Source organism: Lepidochelys kempii, chromosome 4 (assembly GCF_965140265.1).
Source record: "Lepidochelys kempii isolate rLepKem1 chromosome 4, rLepKem1.hap2, whole genome shotgun sequence".
Lineage (NCBI taxonomy): Eukaryota > Metazoa > Chordata > Testudines > Cheloniidae > Lepidochelys > Lepidochelys kempii.
In genome coordinates, this window is record NC_133259.1 from 111758228 (window position 1) to 111778623 (window position 20396).

A 20396-nucleotide genomic window follows, 5' to 3' on the forward strand; every position below is an offset into this window, starting at 1 on the left:
GTTAAGAGTTGGCAATATCTGATTTTGGGTGTCCAGCTTGAGGTCCATTGGGCCAGATTTTCACAAGTTTTGAGCACCTACAACCAATGGAAACTGCAGATACTAAGCTGCTCTGAAAATCAAACCTAAGGCGTCTCAGTGTAAAAAAGTGTCAGAATGGTAGAAGATTCCAAAAACCGTGCTAGTTTACTTTGAATAAAAGGAAGAAAAACAGTGTATTTTTCAAGCCCTTTGACCTTGATGTCAAAAAAGGAGCTATGTCTCTAGAAGAAGAATATATGGTATAGAGTAAGTCACAAGAACAAACTGCTGCTTTGCTGAATATATATTGCACATTAAGGTTTTAATTTCTAGAACTTCAGCAGTTACATGACTATTAAAAAAAATGTAACTAAGAAGTTAGTATCAAAGCCAAACCAAATGCAACTTCAGTGAATTCTGTGAGGTGTGTTTTATACCTTGCCACTCATTTGTAGAGGCACGTAATAAATGTTTTAAACAACTAATTCTCTACAACTTACTCGTTTATCGATATCGCCATGCTGAAGTTGAACAAACCGAGCACTAATGGCAGCAATATAACTCTGCTGATTGGAAAATGCAACACGCCCAGCACCTTTGGGGTATTTGAGCTCAGGGTCAGTATCAATTCCTGCATAACAAACTCCACCATAGAGACGGTCCATTATCATAGCCAATTCCACTATGGAGGAACAAAAGAATACAACAGTATTTTAAAATAAGCAATGTAAATGCTGTTAAATGTATTTTTATTTGAAAAATAATAGAAAACAAAAATCAGTCATTTATTATGTCATATGTACTGTAAAATACAAACCAATAATTTAGGAAGTATATATGGAATATTTCATAAGAATACTTAAAATATCAATTTTCACAACAGTGGCCACATCCCTCTCAAGTGATTTTATAAAGTCAAAACTCAGTAGAACCATGAGTCACTGTAGCCCGGTGTGCCCTGGGGCTGAACTCCAAGAGGATTTCCTTCATGGGATGTGAAAAAGGATTTCTGGGCAGACTCAGGGGCTAATGAATGCATGGACTGTGAACTGGGTAGAATTCCTACAAAATCCTTGTGTACATGTTGTAGCAGGCCACTATTATTTGGCTGTATAAATGCTCCATATCCTGCCTCCATTTGGTGTAGGGGCTTCTATTCTTCAAACCCCCATACAAAGTTTGCTTATCTGGACTTTGTGAGTGGGAACAGAATTTCATAAGAATTAATTTCAAATGTACAAATCAGATATTTTGGAAAACCATTCATGGCAGTTAAATGTCCAGTTCAGTTACTGCAGGTGATTTAATCTGTATGTATTGAAATTTTACTTTCAGGACATAGTTGATGCACTTGGAAATAGGGTATGAAGCTGTCAGCTGATGGGGCTGTTGAATAACAGTGATTATTTTAAATAAACACATCTGTTGGCAAATACAGTAAAGTGAGCTAAAAGTCTTACTACTTTAGTGAAGACAAGATAGTCATCACATTAATGCCACAGAAGCTCAGTTTCAGCAGATGATATTAATATGACAAGCAGTAGAGTGTTTGTTTAGTTTACTCAAACAATGAACTTTGACCAAGTAACTGGAAGCATTTCGACTGAAGTGATGAAAAAGAATCACAGTACTGTTTGGAAGAAGAAAAAGGCCATACTATATTTTTGCTGCAGTGACAACAAGCATAGTGTTTATATTATGGCTAAAGATAATTTTTTTTGCAAATGAAAAAATTCCATGAGGCCAGGAAATTCTAGGCCCAAGAATTAAAAACTGAAGAAGATTTTTTACACCCAGATCTTAGATTGTCACTTTTTTGGCTCTCAGTTTCCTGATGGATTAGTGGAGGTCGTGTGTCTTCCTTCTGACTGCTGTTCTTTCTGCGATGGAGTTATGCTACATTACAAGTTCTGGTATCATAAGTGGCACTCCTGCAGTCCCTCTAGTAGGTGCTGGGATTTCTAGCACATTGCCCTATGATTCCATTTCATACAAACTGTTGACTGGATGGATGCCATGGGATGCTCTAATAGACTACTAGTAAGACTGGAACAGCAGTAGTAAAATTCTGAGCAAGTTCAAGTGCAGTAATGGGGGCATGGACCCTCCAACCTATACTTTTTTTTATATATATATAAACAAAACCAACCTTTGAGTGATACATTTTATATTAAAACTTTGCCAAGTAATATCAAGGAATTTCCTATAGCTTTAACTTGGATACAACCATGAAGTTCTTGATGAGTTCTGATTTTAAGTAGATATAAATGATGAGTAGTGCTTTGTGGCCAAAGCCCACCTGGAGAACCTACAGGAGAGTGCGTGTAAATACGGGGAGATATTTCACAGTCTACCATCCAAATATTCTTGTGTATAAATCTTACACAATATGTAACTTTCAATTTATTACAGACAATAATATACCTTTAAAAATTGCCACATTACATACCAGTTTTATACTTACCAGCTCTTAATGGCCTAGGGACACCTCCAACGAAAATTGTTTTTCGAGGATCAAGCGGCTGTGAACCATCCATCACAAAGTCACTATCACTTAAGTTCCAGGGACGAATCTGAACCTATTTAATAAAAAAAGAAAATTGCATGCTACTTTAAGTCTCATCACATTACGGTCTTAGCATGTTCATCAGTCTATATAAACTGTCAGCTAGTCACAGTCTCATTAACTGAACATGTCTAGTTGCTCTGTTTTAATCCTATTAATTCAAGATACTGCGTTTTTTTAAGTCATTCAGTTGTCCCAGATGTTGAACTCTAACAACGGTAGTTTGCTTTTGATTATTTTCACCATCATCTCAGGAGCAGCTTTAGACAGATTGCAGCTATAGCCTGGAGGACATCTACTATTTACTTACTGGCTTGTCCTTGATAGTAGGACTGGAAACACATAGATAGAGCTTTCCATCTTCTTCAATGCAGGCATCAATCAGTGCCTGAACAGAGCTCTCCTCTTGGAAAAGGAGGAACGCATATCCTGAAGCAACAACAACAAAAAATTAGCTGAAAGTGTGAAATTTTTTCTCCTATGCTCTTCACAAAAAGTTTCTTCTCCATGTGAACGTATTTATTTGAAAAGCAAGGTTCAATGTGGAACTAATTTTCTGTTTAGAAGTCAGACAGCATCTTCATCTATGTAAATAACCTCCATAGCCAATTACTTTAATACCAACCTGAAATCTCTTTGTAACAAAATTCTTCATCAATAGCTCAATCCTTAGTGTTCTTCTAAAAGAGACCATCAATCACACACTACAACATTTAAGACAACATTTTACTTAAGACCCAAAAACACATTTCACTGCTAGCAGTAGGCATTATATGATGAAAATCTGATTTGGCACAAAAAGGCTAATCTCAATTCAAGAGATCAGAGCAAAGTACTCTGTTGCATAAATGACCTACCAAGCCTCCCGAATACTATACAAATAGGAATTTAAATGCATAATTAATACTATGGGGGGGGGGGAAGCCACTAGAAAAGCATTTTAATGGTTCTGGTTTAATAAATTTAATTTAATAATTACTTTTTTTTTTTTAAACCAGAGCAACTCCACAGTTAGGGTTTTGTTCTAAAATATATTTAGAAACACAAAAATGTCTAGTTTTTCTCTAAAGTAGAGTGTTTTTTTCTGAAATACGTTAACAATTCAGTGTGAAAATTTTAGTTCGTTTTTATGCCATACATTTTCTATGCAGTTTTAGTTACTTTTACTCTGTAAATTTTTAAACAGGATTTCTTTGAAAATGGGCTCTGGCTGAAATATTTCCTTCTCAGTTCTCCTATTCCCTGTTGAGCGATACTTCTTTAAAAACATTTTTTTCTTTTTACACAAAACTTGATAGAGAAGTGTATCCTGTGTAAATCAGGTGCAACCTGAAAAGATTTTCTTTTTATAGAAGTGACAGGATTTAAGATAATTATTAGTAATCCTGTAATAATTGACAATTTATGCGCTGTGCACACAAACTGTTGACTGTTGGCCTGAGCACATAGAAACCGGATTGTATGACAGGCTAGGTTCACACAAACTTCCTTGCTTGCCTGCTTGGGGAACAGGTGCACATAATTCTGCTTGACTGGGTGGGTGAGAAGCTTGGTGCTTTAGGGGCGCGAGCGCGCACACACACACAAGTCTGAATATTTGGGGGAGAACTGGGTGCTTAGGGCTGATTGAGGGGACTTAGGTGAACATAAAATCTTCTTTGTAGATGCTACTTTTCTGTAATACTTTATCCTACAATAGAGAAGGAGAGTTCAAGCACTGCTGCTGATGGATAAAATATGCTGTCAGCAACTGCACCTATGACAGTCTGCACTACCCTCTGACAGAATCGTAGAAATGTAGGGCTGGAAGGGTCCTCAAATGGTTATCTAGTCCTTCCCCCACCTTCCTGCACTGAGACAGGACCATGTATATCTCTAGACCATCCTTATCAGGTGTTTGTTTATCCTATTCTTAAAAACCTCCAGTGACCGGGATTCCAAAACCTTCCTTGGAAGCCTATTACAGAATAACTTTTATAGTTAGAATGTTTCTTTCTGAATATCTAACCTAAATCTCCCTTGTTGCCGATTAAGCCAATTATTTCTTTTCCTATCTTCAGTGTATATGAAGAACAACTGATCACTTTCCTCTTTATAACAGCCCTTAGCATATTTGAAGACTATTTTCTGGTGACCCACTCAGTCTTCTTTTTTCAAGATTAAACATATTCAATTTTTTTAACCTTTCCTCATATGTCAAGTATTCTAAGCCTTTTATCTTTTTTGTAGCTCTTCCCTGGACTATCCAATTTTGTCCCCATTTTTCTTACAGTGTGGCACCCAAAACTGGATACAGTATTCCAACTGAGGCCTCACCAGTGCCAAGTAGAACAGGACAATTATCGCCTGTGTCTTACATGTGACACTCCTGAACGATATTTGCTTTTTTGCAAACTGCATCACATTGTTGGCTCATATTCCATTTGTGATCCATTATAACCCCCAGATTCTTTTCTGCGCTACTACTCCCTAGCCAGTTATTCCCTATTTTGTAGTTCTACATTTGATTATTCCTTCATAAATATAGTACTTTGCACTGGTCTTTACTGAATTTCATCTAGTTGATTACAGACCAGTCCTCCAATTTGCCATACACTAACACAGTAACCATGTCAAAGAAAGAAATTAGGTTGGTCTGGCATGATCTGGTTCTTGACAAATCCATATTGGCTATTACTTATCACTCTATTATTCTCCAAGTGATAATAAACTGATTGTCTAATAAATTTGTTCCATTATCTTTCCAGGTATCAAAATTAGGCTCACTGGTCTATAATTCCCTGGGTCCTCTTTGTCCCCCCTTTAAAGATAGGTACTATGTTTACACTTTTCCAGGCCTCTGTGACATCACCCAGCCTCCATGAGTTCTCAAAGATAATTGTTAACGGTTTCACAATTGCTTCAGCTAATTTCTTAAGTGCCCTAGGGTGAATTTCATCAGGTCCTGCTGAATTGAATACATTTAACTTACTTAACTATTCTTTACACTGTTCTTTCCCTCTTCTGGCTCGTGTCCCTTCCCTCTTTTTGTTAATATATCTGGTTCTGGTCGCAGTGAACCTTGTCAGTGAAGTCTGAAGCAAAATAGGCATTATACACTTCAGCCTTCTTGATGTAATCTATTATTAGCTCTCCTTCCCTGTTAAGTAGAGGACCTATACTTCATCTTTCTCCTAAATGTATTTATAGAGCCTCTTCTTATTTGTCCCTTGTAGGTATTACTCATTTTGTGCCTTAGCCTTTTTCATTTTGTCTCAATATGCTTTCATTATTCTTTTGTACTCATCCTTAGCAATTTGTCCATGTTTCCACTTTCTGTTGGATTTATTTTTTTATTTTTATTTTTTTAATTTCAGGACATTCATGAGCTTCTAATGCAGCCATATTGGTGTCGTGCTTGTTTTCCTATTTTTGGGTCTGTGGTGGCTTCCTATGAGCTAACCTTCTCTCCCAAACCAGAAGAGGCATATTTCCCATCCTGGCACACTTCTTGTCACCAGGACCCTGGTTTAAGGCTATAACAGAGCTCCAAAAAGAACTAGATAAACTCATGGAGGATAGGTCCATCAATGGCTATTAGTCAAGATGGGCAGGAATGGTGTCCCTGGCCTTTGTTTGCCAGAAGTTGGAAATGGACAACAGAGGATGGATTACTTGATGATTACCTGTTCTGTTTATTCCCTCTGGGGCACCCGGCACTGGCCACTGTCGAAAGACAGAATACTGGGCTAGATGGACCTTTGGTCTGATCCAGTATGGCCTCTCTTATGTTCTTACGTTAAGAGGTAAATTTAGCCTATCAAAAATTTAAGTTGGGAATAACTGGATATTTGGGAGATAAAGAAGATTTGAATCATAGAATCATAGAATATCAGGGTTGGAAGGGACCTCAGGAGGTCATCTAGTCCAACCCCCTGCTCAAAAGCAGGACCCATCCCCAATTAAATCATCCCAGCCAGGGCTTTGTCAAGCCTGACCTTAAAAACTTCTAAGGAAGGAGATTCCACCACCTCCCTAGGCAACGCATTCCAGTGTTTCACCACCCTCCTAGTGAAAAAGTTTTTCCTAATATCCAACCTAAGTGTTGGTTCCTTTAAATAGGCCCTGTAGTTCTTTCCATACAAATTTAATCTTTTCTTCCTGACCTTAGGTTGGCTATAAATACTTGCACAACTTTTGACCTACCCCCCAAAATATTCCTGTTTGTATTCAAGAAATTCAAGCTGATATAATAATATAGGTATTAGATAAGAGTTACAAATGTAACAAAAGTCTAGATGCATTTGGGGCTTTTGTTCCTTCCAACCAGAAACAAAGAACATTTTATATTCCTCTGTTTAATGGATTCCTTTTGAGCAGTGAAGATTTTTGGTAACTAGGTTGCCATACACCACTGAGATGAATGGTGATGATAGTTCAGAGAGGGCTTGATATACTCTCTCCTATACAACACACTTGATTTTTTTTCTGTTTGGCATCAAACTGTAAACAAGATAGAACACTCAGTGACACACAACCCTGCCTATATTAAGATGCCTCATATGGATTGACATGGATTGTGCAAGGTATTTTTGAACTTCATTTGAATGACAATGGAACCAGAATCTTCACATCAGCCCGTGTGACTTGAACTTGGGTACTGTTTCATAAATAAGGATATCTGCCAACTAAAGCACAATAGGAGCTCTTGGTGAATAAATATAGGATAGCAGGAAAGCAAATTCCCACTATACAGCAGTTAATAGATCACTTATGGACTTTGAACCCTTATTTTAATAGGAGACATCTCTCTACTTCAAAGAAGCCTAGCTATTCCAAGACGTGCTGAGATTTGGGCCTAATCATCTGAGGTGCTGAATGCCTACTATTAAATGCTGAATGACATCAACTCTTATTGATGTAACTGGGAGTAAAGGGTGCTCAGCATCTGTCAGGAGGCACTCAGCACTTTGAAGGATGAGGGCTTTTGTGTACTCTCTTCAAGCAAGAAATATTTGCTACAGAACTTGGCCCCCATAAGGCTTTCTTTAAACAGAGAGCTTGGAAGGAAAGAAGGAAACGTAGCTTGGAAAATTAAATAGGATTCCAATGCTGACAAGCTGGACTTCACCACCACAGAGACTACTAACTTAATCGGCGCAGGTTCAAACAGCTTAAAATATCCGTCACCACTCTCTAATAAGAGCGAATAAACAATAATACGTAATTAAATTAATCCTATCAAAGGTTATTTGAAATTTAGAGTTGACATAGACAGAAAGCTAATGAATGCTAGAACTACAATTTGGTCTCCAAGTAAAGCTAACCAAACTGAAGTTGCTCCAAGGATTCCCCTAAACTCTGAAGGGTGGATCCACAGATAATATTTCCCTTTGAAGAACTATGTTGTTTATAAAGCTTGGGTCAGATAAAGCTTTAACAGCAACATTCATCATTTACCTAGTAATAATTTATAGGCAAATAAAACCATAGAAACCAGCTGCAGGTACCCTCTGCCCCATCACACTGCAACCCTAATCCTGGCCTGGTGTGAAGGGAAGGCCCTAGGGTGTGGGGCGAGAGAGCAAGCCCATCCCACACTTGCAGTGCAGCAAACCCTCCTGTCCTGTGGGGCTGGGCCCAGCTCCCTGCTCTGGGCATTGTGACTTAGAGCGTGCCGTCACAATACCACTCAGGTTTGGCCCAGCTGCCCCTCCACCACCATGGATGGGTGCCTGGGCCAAATTTGAGTGAGTGGCATTGTGGCCTGGCACAAGGGACTGCAGTGCCACTCAGGTTTGGCCTGGCTGCCCCTCTGTCATGATAAAGGGGCACCTGGGACAAATCTGAGTGGTAGTGTAACCCCATTCACTAGGTCACAATGCCATTCCCTCAAATTTGCCCAACCACCCCTCCATCGTGATTTCTGTGAGTGCAACTGCAACCATGGACCCCAGCTAAAACCACCACTAGATCAGACAGTAGAACCTCAGCATTACAAACACTAGAGTTACGATCTTATTGGTCAATAAAATTAATGGGTAGCAGGTTTAAAACAAATAAAGGAAGTTCTTCTTCACTCAGCGCACAGTCAACCTGTGGAACTCCTTGCCTGAGGAGGTTGTGAAGGCTAGGACTATAACAGGGTTTAAAAGAGAACTGGGTAAATTCATAGAGGTTAAGTCCATTAACGGCTATTAGCCAGAATGGGTAAGGAATGGTGTCCCTAGCCTCTGTTTGTCAGAGGGTGGAGATGGATGGCAGGAGAGAGATCATTAGATCATTACCTGTTAGGTTCACACCCTCTGGGGCACATGGCACTGGCCACTGTTGGTAGACAGGATACTGGGCTGGATGGACCTTTGGTCTGACCCAGTATGGCCATTCTTATGTTCTTAACCACACACCTCATTTGGAACTGGAAATATACAATCAGGCAGCAGCAGAGACCCAACACCCCATCCAAAAACCCAGCCAAAAACAAAAAAAACCACACCCCACCAAGTACAGTACTGTGTTAAACAAACAAACTACTAAAAAAATACAGGGGAAGTTAAAAAAAGATTTGACAAGGTAAGGAAACCGTTTCTGTCCTTGTTTCATTACAATTAAGATGGTTAAAAGCAGCATTTTTCTTTTGCATGGTCAAGTTTCAAAGCAGTATTAAATCAATGTTCAGTTGTAAAATTTTGAAACAACCACCATGACGTTTTGTTCATAGACTCATAGAAGATTAGGGTTGGAAGAGACCTCAGGAGGTCATCTAGTCCTCAAAGCAGGACCAACCCCAACTAAATCATCCCAACCAGGGCTTTGTCAAGCCGGGCCTTAAAAACCTCCACCACCTCTTTAGTTACCCACTTCAGTGTTTCACCACCCTCTTAGTGAAATAGTTTTTCTTAATATCCAACCTAGACCTCTCCAACTGCAACTCAAGACCATTGCTCGCTATTCTGTCATCTGCCACCACTGAGAACAGCCTAGCTCCATCCTCTTTGGAACTCCCCTTCAGGTAGTTGAAGGCTGCTATCAAATCCCCCCCTCACTCCTCTCTTCTGCAGACTAAATAAGCCCAGTTCCCTCAGCCCCTCCTCATAAGTCATGTGCCTCAGCCCCCTAATCATTTTCGTTGCCCTCCGCTGGACTCTCTCCTATTTGTCCACATCCTTTCTGTAGCGCAGGGGGGGGGACCAAAACTGGGCAGAATACTCCAGATGTGGCCGCACCAAATAGAGAGGAATAATCTCTTCCCTCGATCTGCTGACAACGCTCCTACTAATGCAGCCCAATATGCCGTAAGCCTTCTTGGCAATAAGGGCACACTATTGACTCATATCCAGCTTCTCGTCCACTGTTCCCCAGGTCCTTTTCTGCAGAACTGCCACTTAGCCATTCGGGCCCCAGCCTGTAGCAGTGCATGGGATTCTTCCGTCCTAAGTGCAGGACTCTGCACTTGTCCTTGTTGAACCTCAGATTTGTTTTGGCCCAACCCTCCAATTTGTCTAGGTCATTCTGAACCCTATCCCTACCCTCCAGCATATCTACCTCTCCCCACAGTTTAGCGTCATCCACAAACTTGCTGATGATGCAATCCATCACATCATCCAGATCATTAATGAAGATGTTGAACAAAACTGGCCCCAGGACTGACCCCTGGGACAGTCCGCTTGATATCGGCTGCCAACTAGATATCGGGTCTTTGATCACTACCTGTTGAGCCCGATGATCTAGCCAGCTTTCTATCCACCTCGTAGTCCATTAATCCAAATCCATACTACTGTAGCAAAGCTTTTGATACAGCCTCCCACAGTATTCTTGCCAGCAAGTTAAAGTCAAGGTATATCATGTCCACTGCTTTCCCCATATCCACAGAGCCAGTTATCTCATCAAAGAAGGCAATCTGGTTGATCAGACATGACTTGCCCTTGGTGAATCCAGGTTGACTGTTCCTGATCACCCTCCTCTCCCCCATGTGCTTCAAAATTGATTCCTTGAGGATCTGCTCCATGTTTTTTCCAGGGACTGAGGTGAGGCTGACTGGTCTGTAGTTCCCTGGATTCTCTTCCTTCCCTTTTTTTAAAAGATGGGTACTATATTTGCCTTGTTCTAATCGTCCAGGACCTCCCCCATTCACCACAAGTTTTCAGAGGTAATGGCCAATGGCTCTGCAATCACATCAGCCAACTCCCTCGGATGCATTGCATCTGGCCCCATGGACTTGTGCATGTCCAGCTTTTCTAAATAGTCCTTAACCTGTTCTTTCACCACTGAGGGCTGCTCACCTCCTCCCAATACTGTGCTGCCCAGTGCGGCAATCTGGGAGCTGACTTTGTCTGTGAAGACCGAGGCAAAAAACACATTGAGTACTTCAGCTTTTTCTACATCATCTGTCACTAGGTTGCCTCTCCCATTCAGTAAGGGTCCCACACTTTCCCTGACCTTCTTCTTGTTGCTAATATACCTGTAGAAAAACCCTTCTTGTTACCCTTCACATCCCTTGCTAGCAGAGTTACGAACATTTCAGAGTTACGAACAACCTCCATTCCTGAAGTGTTTGTAATTCTGTGGTTCTCCGGTATAGTATTTAGCTTATATTTAATGGTTTAGATAACTTAGCAAGCACACGTGGGTGAGAAAACTGACAGGGGTGAATAAGTACACCTATCGTACCTAAGACATATCTCTACTGAAATTACACCACTCAGCAGCCAAAGGACTTATCTATTTTATAAAATCTGCCATGTTGAAGGAACCAGTTATAACAATAGTGCCCAAACACAATTAAAACATGCATTTCTAGTCAGAACCGAACTATTTTACCAAACTGTGTACAGCACTGAAGCTTACAGGGCTGTAGAATGATTGGTAATGTGGTTTGGTCCTGTCTACATCGACAAGACAAGACTACATTTTAAGTGTGCTGGAGTATTAACATGTTGCAAATTGCTTCCAGAACCCAGAAGGCACATCAATACTAACTTCTGCCGTAAGGTTCCCTGAATTCTGTGGCAACACAATACTGAGTACTGCAGTAAACGGAAAGTTACACAGAAACCTTAATAGGTGGAAAAACAGTTAGACACGTGTTATTGAATATCAAATGAATAATATAATATGTACCATTTCCCTATCTAGAGTTTGAGTACCCAGCATGATCGTATCCAAGTGATTCCCAAGTTAATTAGGTAAATATATTGAGGTCCTAATGGACTTCATGCAATTTTCTCCTCTTCTATCTTCTCTGAATATAGGAAGCCCTGGTTGGTGTGGTAGTTGCAAATATTCCAGTTATGGTGAAAAAACTTCACTGAACACATATATGACTTAAAGGTGTTTAGACTCCGAGTTAGGCCAACCTCCTCTGGAGGCTCATTCTAGAGTTAATTCCCTTCAGTTGAGAATGCTTTACATCTCCAGCTCTTATATGCCTTGTCATAAATATAAAGGGAAGGGTAAACCCCTTTGAAATCCCTCCTGGCCAGGGGAAAGCTCCTCTCACCTGTAAAGGGTTAAGAAGCTAAAGGTAACCTCACTGGCACCTGACGAAAATGACCAATGAGGAGACAAGATACTTTCAAAAGCTGGGAGGAGGGAGAGAAACAAAGGGTCTGTGTCTGTCTATATGCTGCTCTTGCCAGGGACAGAATAGGAATGGAGTCTTAGAACTTTTAGTAAGTAATCTAGCTAGGTATGTGTTAGATTATGATTTCTTTAAATGGCTGAGAAAAGAATTGTGCTGAATAGAATAACTATTTCTGTCTGTGTATCTTTTTTGTAACTTAAGGTTTTGCCTAGAGGGGTTCTCTATGTTTTTGAATCTAATTACCCTGTAAGATATCTACCATCCTGATTTTACAGGGGGGATTTCTTTATTTCTATTTACTTCTATTTTTATTAAAAGTCTTCTTGTAAGAAAACTGAATGCTTTTTCATTGTTCTCAGATCCAAGGGTTTGGGTCTGTGGTCACCTATGCAAATTGGTGAGGCTTTTTATCCAACATTTCCCAGGAAAGGGGGGGTGCAAGTGTTGGGAGGATTGTTCATTGTTCTTAAGATCCAAGGGTCTGGGTCTGTAGTCACCTAGGGAAATTGGTGAGGCTTTTTACCAAACCTTGTCCAGGAAGTGGGGTGCAAGGTTTTGGGAAGTATTTTGGGGGGAAGGACGCGTCCAAACAGCTCTTCCCCAGTAACCAGTATTAGTTTGGTGGTGGTAGCGGCCAGTCCAAGGACAACAGGTGGAATATTTTGTACCTTGGGGAAGTTTTGACCTAAGCTGGTAAAGATAAGCTTAGGAGGTTTTCATGCAGGTCCCCACATCTGTACCTTAGAGTTCAGAGTGGGGGAGGAACCTTGACATGGTGGCATAGTGGTGGGATTAACCTGAAATCATTTTGAGATCCAGTTGAGATTTTTTGAACTAGAAATACAGATTTTAAAAAAGAATTTTTTTTTCCTGTGGAAAGGAAGTCCAGAATGCAGCTTTGAAACTGAAAGCAGCTTGGTTTTCTCTGCTTTGTGGCCAAGCAGAGACAAAAGGGGATTATCTTGTGAATTGCAGGTTTTCTTTGCCTGGAAGCAGGGTACTTAACTCCTGCAGGGAAATTCACAGTCTTCCAACCCAGAGGTTTTTTTTTCTTTTCTTCCTAAAAGTAAATAGGGGGTGTGTGTTCTACCCATTTGCTTTTTCTTTGGGCTGGGTAAGCAGGTTTCCAAGTAGTTGGAGGTTTTTTGCTTTAATTTGGGCCCAGAGCAGAGACAAGGGAATTGTCTTTTTCTGTAGGCTGACAGTCACTATCAGAGAATAGGTATTCTATTCCAGCACAGCAAAATTTTACAGCCACGTTTTGTTTATTTCTAAACCTCGGGTGTAAAGTTAGTTAAAAACAGAGAGGTTAGAATGACCAAATCCTCAGCTCGACTACAGCTGGAATTAGCCAAATTTCAGGCTGAGGAAAAACAAAGGGAACATGAAAGACAGACAGAACTCATGTGGCTGGAGAAGGAGGTACAGGAGGCTGCCCACAAGAGGGAAATGGAGGCAAGGAAGCATGTGGAGGAGGAGAAGGAAAAAGAGAGGAAGCATGTGGAGGAGGAGAAGGAAAAAGAGAGGAAGCATGTGGAGGAGATGGAGAGGATAAAGGCCCAGCAGAATATACCAACAAACCCTAGCAATCCTTCTCCAGGTACCACTTCCCATCCCAGAAAGTTCCCCACCTACAAGGCAGGTGATGATACTGAGGCCTTCTTAGAAAACTTCGAAAGGGCCTGCCTTGGGTACAACATCTCTACTGACCAATACATGGTAGAGCTGAGGCCGCAGCTCAGTGGACCCTTAGCTGAGGTGGCAGCTGAAATGCCTAAAGAACACATGAACAAGTATGAACTGTTTAAATCCAAGGCGAGAGTCAGAATGGGGATAACACCCGAGCAGTCTCGTCGGAGGTTCAGAGCACTAAGGTGGAAACCAGACATGTCATTTACCCGACATGCCTACCACATTGTGAAACATTGGGATGCCTGGATATCAAGAGCAAGTGTTGAATCTCCAGTAAATTTGCCCTTCCTAATGCAAATGGAACAATTCTTAGAGGGTGTTCCTGAGGAAATAGAAAGATACATCCTAGACGGGAAGCCCAAAACTGTAATCGAGGCAGGAGAGATTGGAGCCAGATGGGTGGAGGTGGCAGAGAAGAAGAAAACTGGTCGCAGTTGGAGCGGAGACCAGAAGGGACCACCCCAGACCACACCCTATTACCGGGGGCCGCCCAAAGCCCCACCTACCTCCCAAAGAACCCTCCAGACCCCTTATCGTCCCACCACCCCGTTCTCCAGCAACCCACCTCGCCCCAGTGACCCGTCAGCTGGACGATGTTTTAAATGTAACGAGCTGGGGCATGTAAAGGCCAACTGCCCCAAGAACCCCAACAGATTACAGTTCATTGCACCGGAATCACACCAGAGGTCCACAGGCCCAGATACCTCCCAGATACCCTTGGAGCGGAGGGAAACTGTGAGTGTGGGCGGGAAGAAGGTCACCGCGTGGAGGGACACCGGAGCACAAGTGTCAGCTATCCATGCTTCCTTAGTGGACCCCAATTTAATCAACCCAGAGATCCAAGTGACGATTCAACCCTTCAAGTCCAACTCTTTCGATTTGCCTACAGCCAAGTTGCCTGTCCAGTATAAGGGCTGGTCAGGAATGTGGACTTTTGCAGTCTATGACGATTATCCCATCCCCATGCTGTTGGGGGAAGACTTGGCCAATCACGTGAAGCAGGCCAAGAGGGTGGGAACGGTCACCCGCAGCCAGGCTAAACAAGCCGTGAGGCCTAGCTCTGTTCCGGAAACTTCTATCAGGACCTGGTCAGAGGTGATGGACCCGGACCCCAGGCCAATGTCTGCAACAGCAGTAGTGGATCCAGTCCCAGAGACCCAGACGGAACCAGTCCCAGAACCGGAACCAGCCGAACAACCAACACCAGACCCCGTGTCAGCACTGAATCCAGTACTTGCAACCTCAACACCAGAGGGCCCCACCGAACCTGAACTGGCAACAGCCGATAACTCTACACAAGAGGCTCAGCCGGAGCCTGAATCCCAACATAGTGCACCAGCGGAGAGCGGTTCACAGTCAACAGAAACAGCTCCATCCCCTATATCGCTTCCAGAGGGACCAAGCCTAGGTCCACAATCCTATGAGGAACTGATGTCTCCAGCATCAAGGGAACAGTTCCAGACCGAACAGGAAGCAGATGAAAGCCTCCAGAGAGCTTGGACGGCGGCACGGAGCAACCCACCACCTCTCGGCTCTTCTAATCGATCCAGAGAATTAAAGGTTTGTCAGTTTACAGCCCAGGGAGGAGACGACGCTGAGTGGCCTGAAAGTGTTTACTACGAAGGGAAATGTGCTGGTGGTGTGGAAGAGGTGAACCTCTCCATGACCCTTGGGCGTATGCAGCGACAGCAGATCCAGGAGCTGTGCACTAGCTACGCGCCAACGTTCTCAGCCACCCCAGGACTGACTGAACGGGCATACCACTCCATTGACACAGGTAATGCTCACCCAAGTAGGGTCCAACCTTACCGGGTGTCTCCTCAAGCTAAAACTGCTATAGAACGGGAGATCCAGGATATGTTACAGATGGGTGTAATCCGCCCCTCTGAAAGTGCATGGGCATCTCCAGTGGTTCTAGTTCCCAAACCAGATGGGGAAATACGTTTTTGCGTGGACTACCGTAAGCTAAATGCTGTAACTCGCCCAGACAACTATCCAATGCCACGCACAGATGAACTATTAGAGAAACTGGGACGGGCCCAGTTCATCTCTACCTTGGACTTAACCAAGGGGTACTGGCAGGTACCGCTAGATGAATCTGCCAAGGAAAGGTCAGCCTTCATCACACATCTCGGGCTGTATGAATTTAATGTACTCCCTTTCGGGCTGCGAAATGCACCCGCCACTTTCCAAAGACTTGTAGATGGTCTCCTAGCGGGATTAGGAGAATATGCAGTCGCCTACCTTGATGACGTGGCCATATTTTCGGATTCCTGGGCAGACCACCTGGAACATCTACAAAAAGTCCTTGAGCGCATAAGGGAGGCAGGACTAACTGTTAAGGCTAAGAAGTGTCAAATAGGCCTAAACAGAGTGACTTACCTTGGACAACAGGTGGGTCAAGGAACTATCAGCTCCCTACAGGCCAAAGTGGATGCTATCCAAAAGTGGCCTGTCCCAAAGTCAAAGAAACAGGTTCAATCCTTCTTAGGCTTGGCCGGTTATTACAGACGATTTGTACCGCACTACAGCCAAATCGCTGCCCCACTGACAGACCTAACCAAAAAGAAACAGCCAAATGCTGTTCAGTGGACCGAAACGTGTCAGAAGGCCTTTAACAAGCTTAAAGCGACACTCATGTCTGACCCTGTACTAAGGGCCCCAGACTTTGACAAACCATTCCTAGTAACCACAGATGCGTCCGAGCGTGGTGTGGGAGCAGTTTTAATGCAGAAAGGACCTGATCAAGAATTCCACCCTGTAGTGTTTCTCAGCAAAAAACTGTCTGAGAGGGAAAGCAACTGGTCAGTCACTGAAAAAGAATGTTATGCCATTGTCTACGCTCTGGAAAAGCTACGCCCATATGTTTGGGGACGGCGTTTCCACCTGCAAACTGACCATGCTGCACTGAAGTGGCTTCACACCGTCAAGGAAACTTCTTCGGTGGAGTTTAGCTCTCCAAGATTTTGATTTCGACGTCCAACACATCTCAGGAGCGTCTAACAAAGTGGCTGATGCACTCTCCCGTGAAAGTTTCCCAGAATCAACTGGTTAAAATCGTCCTTGAGATGTGGAAAATATTGTTAGTCTTTATGTACTTGGTAGTATATTTAGAGATGCATGTGTCTTATTAACTCTGTTTTCCTAGAGCTCCAGGAAGAAATCCCAGCCAGTGTTTCACCCTAGCTGAGATTTGGGGGGCGTGTCATAAATATAAAGGGAAGGGTAAACCCCTTTGAAATCCCTCCTGGCCAGGGGAAAGCTCCTCTCACCTGTAAAGGGTTAAGAAGCTAAAGGTAACCTCGCTGGCACCTGACCAAAATGACCAATGAGGAGACAAGATACTTTCAAAAGCTGGGAGGAGGGAGAGAAACAAAGGGTCTGGGTCTGTCTATATGCTGCTCTTGCCAGGGACAGAACAGGAATGGAATCTTAGAACTTTTAGTAAGTAATCTAGCTAGGTATGTGTTAGATTATGATTTCTTTAAATGGCTGAGAAAAGAATTGTGCTGAATAGAATAACTATTTCTGTCTGTGTATCTTTTTTGTAACTTAAGGTTTTGCCTAGAGGGGTTCTCTATGTTTTTGAATCTAATTACCCTGTAAGATATCTACCATCCTGATTTTACAGGGGGGATTTCTTTATTTCTATTTACTTCTATTTTTATTAAAAGTCTTCTTGTAAGAAAACTGAATGCTTTTTCATTGTTCTCAGATCCAAGGGTTTGGGTCTGTGGTCACCTATGCAAAATGGTGAGGCTTTTTATCCAACATTTCCCAGGAAATGGGGGGTGCAAGTGTTGGGAGGATTGTTCATTGTTCTTAAGATCCAAGGGTCTGGGTCTGTAGTCACCTAGGCAAATTGGTGAGGCATTTTACCAAACCTTGTCCAGGAAGTGGGGTGCAAGGTTTTGGGAAGTATTTTGGGGGGAAGGACGCGTCCAAACAGCTCTTCCCCAGTAACCAGTATTAGTTTGGTGGTGGTAGCGGCCAGTCCAAGGACAACAGGTGGAATATTTTGTACCTTGGGGAAGTTTTGACCTAAGCTGGTAAAGATAAGCTTAGGAGGTTTTCATGCAGGTCCCCACATCTGTACCTTAGAGTTCAGAGTGGGGGAGGAACCTTGACATGCCTTCTCATGGGCATTGCCCCAAAGAGCCACAGCTGTCTTGGTGGGTTGTGAATGGAGATACAGTTTTCAATGTAGCTGGTACCTAATATGATAGTGGCTTTGTATACCAAGACAAAAAAAAAACCCAAGGCCAAGATCTGTTTACCCTGGATATTATATGGGGGAAAAAAATCCCCACAGTATTTGAGTGCTTCCCAAGTAAAATCCAGATTCCTAGTGGATTTCAGGAGGTTTCTGCTCTTCTCCCTTCCTTGGTGGAGGAGGTTCTTCTTGGGATAAATTCCTTCCTTTATTTCTTTGTGCCAGCAGAGGCAGGCTGGGAGCCAGTGTAGGAATCAGAGTACAAGAGAGTGATGCGCTAACCAAGGCCTCTCCCATGAAGGAGATGGGAAACTGCATTCTGTGCAAGCTGGAATCTTTGCATGGTTTTCCTAGTTGGATCAGATTTTTATATTGTGTGCATCTACAGACAGACAAAGACAGACAAAACCTTATATTCTGAATTCCCCATCCACCACTTCAAGCTAATGCAATATGTCCAGTTAGCTGTAGAATTCACTGTGTGGGTGATGATGAACTCAAAGAGCCATGCTGCAAAATGTAGACTCTATATATTGTACCCTAAATCAACCCTCAAATAAATTCGTATCATTACACCCATAATCTTGGCCATGTTACTGAGTATCATCCAAACCACAATTTGGATATTTGGTAGTGATAATGAATACAAATATCATTGTATTAGCTCTAAAACAAATGAGGCGGCATTGCTTGAGTAGGATGCTTGTAACAGAGCTGAAAGAAGCCTGTCTGTGTTTAGCTTAGTCAATGGGATCACATACAAATAGTAAAAGCATGCACTTTGAAATACCTGTTATCAGCCTATAAATATACTTAAAATCTCTGTTCTAAAATCTGAATAGATTTAGAAGTGAGAGTTAAGTATTTTTTCCTCAGCCCTTCAGAGTTATAATGCTCTGACTTGCACTAAAGCAGTCTTTTGATTGTGCATTGTCTGGTTTGCCATGAAGTTTTCTCTCTTAAATTTTGGAAGGTTTGACTCTAGTTTGCCAATAAAATACAAAATGCACACACAGGCATTAATTTTAAACATACACCCACTTGAAAATTTCAAGTTGAGAAACTAAGAAAACACACTAAGGCCATATCTACAGTACAGGTGCTATAGCTAGGTTGCTGTAGCACCACTGTGTAGTACTTCCCACAGTGATGGAAGCAGTTTTTTCTATCACTGTAGTTAATCCACCTCCCTGAAGAGTGGTAGCTAGCTTGACAGAAGCATTCTTCTGTTGACCTAGCTGTGTCTATACCAGGGATTAGGCTGGGATAGCTACAGTGCTCAATGGTATGAATTCCCCCCCCCCCCGCAATCTGCTGTACCGATATCAACTTAAGAACGGTAAGTGTAGACCAGGGATAACAAATTTGTTACATGCAAAGTTAAACCCATAGAGGCCATGCCCTGCAACATGGCTGCAGTGCACTGAGCTGCTATTTGGAAGAGCCAGATATGAAAGTTACTTCAGAAGTCCTGCACTGAACTGATAAAGAACAGGAACCAGCAGTGAGGCAACACCCTCAGTTTCTAGTTTTGGTATGAAAAGGAGCTGTGTCTGCACCCCTACTTATACAGCAGCATTAACTGTTAAGCATCTAAGGGCTTGTCTACACTGCCCTGCAGTTCAGACTAGGAGTGTGTGAATAGCAGTCTGTATGAAAGTGCTGTGCTGTAAGTACCCCATGTGGATGCTGCAGGCACAAACTAAAAGATTCCTACTTCATGTTAACATAGTCCTCTTCAAACAGGAGTACGTTAATGCAAGGAACCTTACAGTTTGTGTCTGTGGTGTCCACCAACGGGAGTTACAGCACAGCACTTTGGTGTGCACTGCTATTTACACCTCCATAATCCAACCTGTAGAGCAGTGTAGAAACAGCCTAAAAGGCTGCAAAAGTAAACCCTTCAGAAGAGAAAAAGGCATGAAGAGGTTAAATAGGTGTCCAAGATTAAGAAGATTTACACAATCAGAAAAAAAACAAAAAGAAAAATTTCTCATTGTATTACCTTTAGGTGGAAAGTAGGACTTGCTTTCTGCTTTGTGAGGCCAGTCTACTACCAGAGGCCCGAATCGTCTGAAGCTAGCAGTAATTTCATCTAAAAAAACCAAACAAACCAGGTACAGTAGTTGCAATTAACACAGGTGACAGTTCAAGAGAGCAGTGAAAAACACTGTCAAGCAAATGAAGAGCTGATGCTTTATTCCTTTCTTCCATATAAATTGATAGTTTCTTGCAAAACATAATATATAAAATAAACATGACATAAAAAATATAAAGATGAGTCCCTAAAATTGGAAACATTATATACAAAGCATGCCTCAAATCATGTTTAGACCTAATTT

General features: G+C 42.2%; 1 protein-coding gene across 6 annotated transcripts in view; it reads right to left on the minus strand.

The window, feature by feature from the left end:
• The window catches only part of CPEB2 (cytoplasmic polyadenylation element binding protein 2), a 92226-nt gene that overhangs the window by 19029 nt on the left and 52801 nt on the right, over positions 1-20396 (minus strand). For 5 of the 6 annotated variants that reach the window (XM_073342482.1, XM_073342480.1, XM_073342478.1 and 2 more), the window contains 4 exons: positions 20060-20149; positions 2898-3016; positions 2486-2600; positions 522-703 (listed from right to left, as the gene is read on the minus strand). In XM_073342482.1, coding sequence (XP_073198583.1) covers positions 522-703; positions 2486-2600; positions 2898-3016; positions 20060-20149 — 506 coding nt within the window. The remainder of the gene's footprint in view (positions 1-521; positions 704-2485; positions 2601-2897; positions 3017-20059; positions 20150-20396) is intronic. The other variant, XM_073342483.1, reaches the window with a different exon arrangement.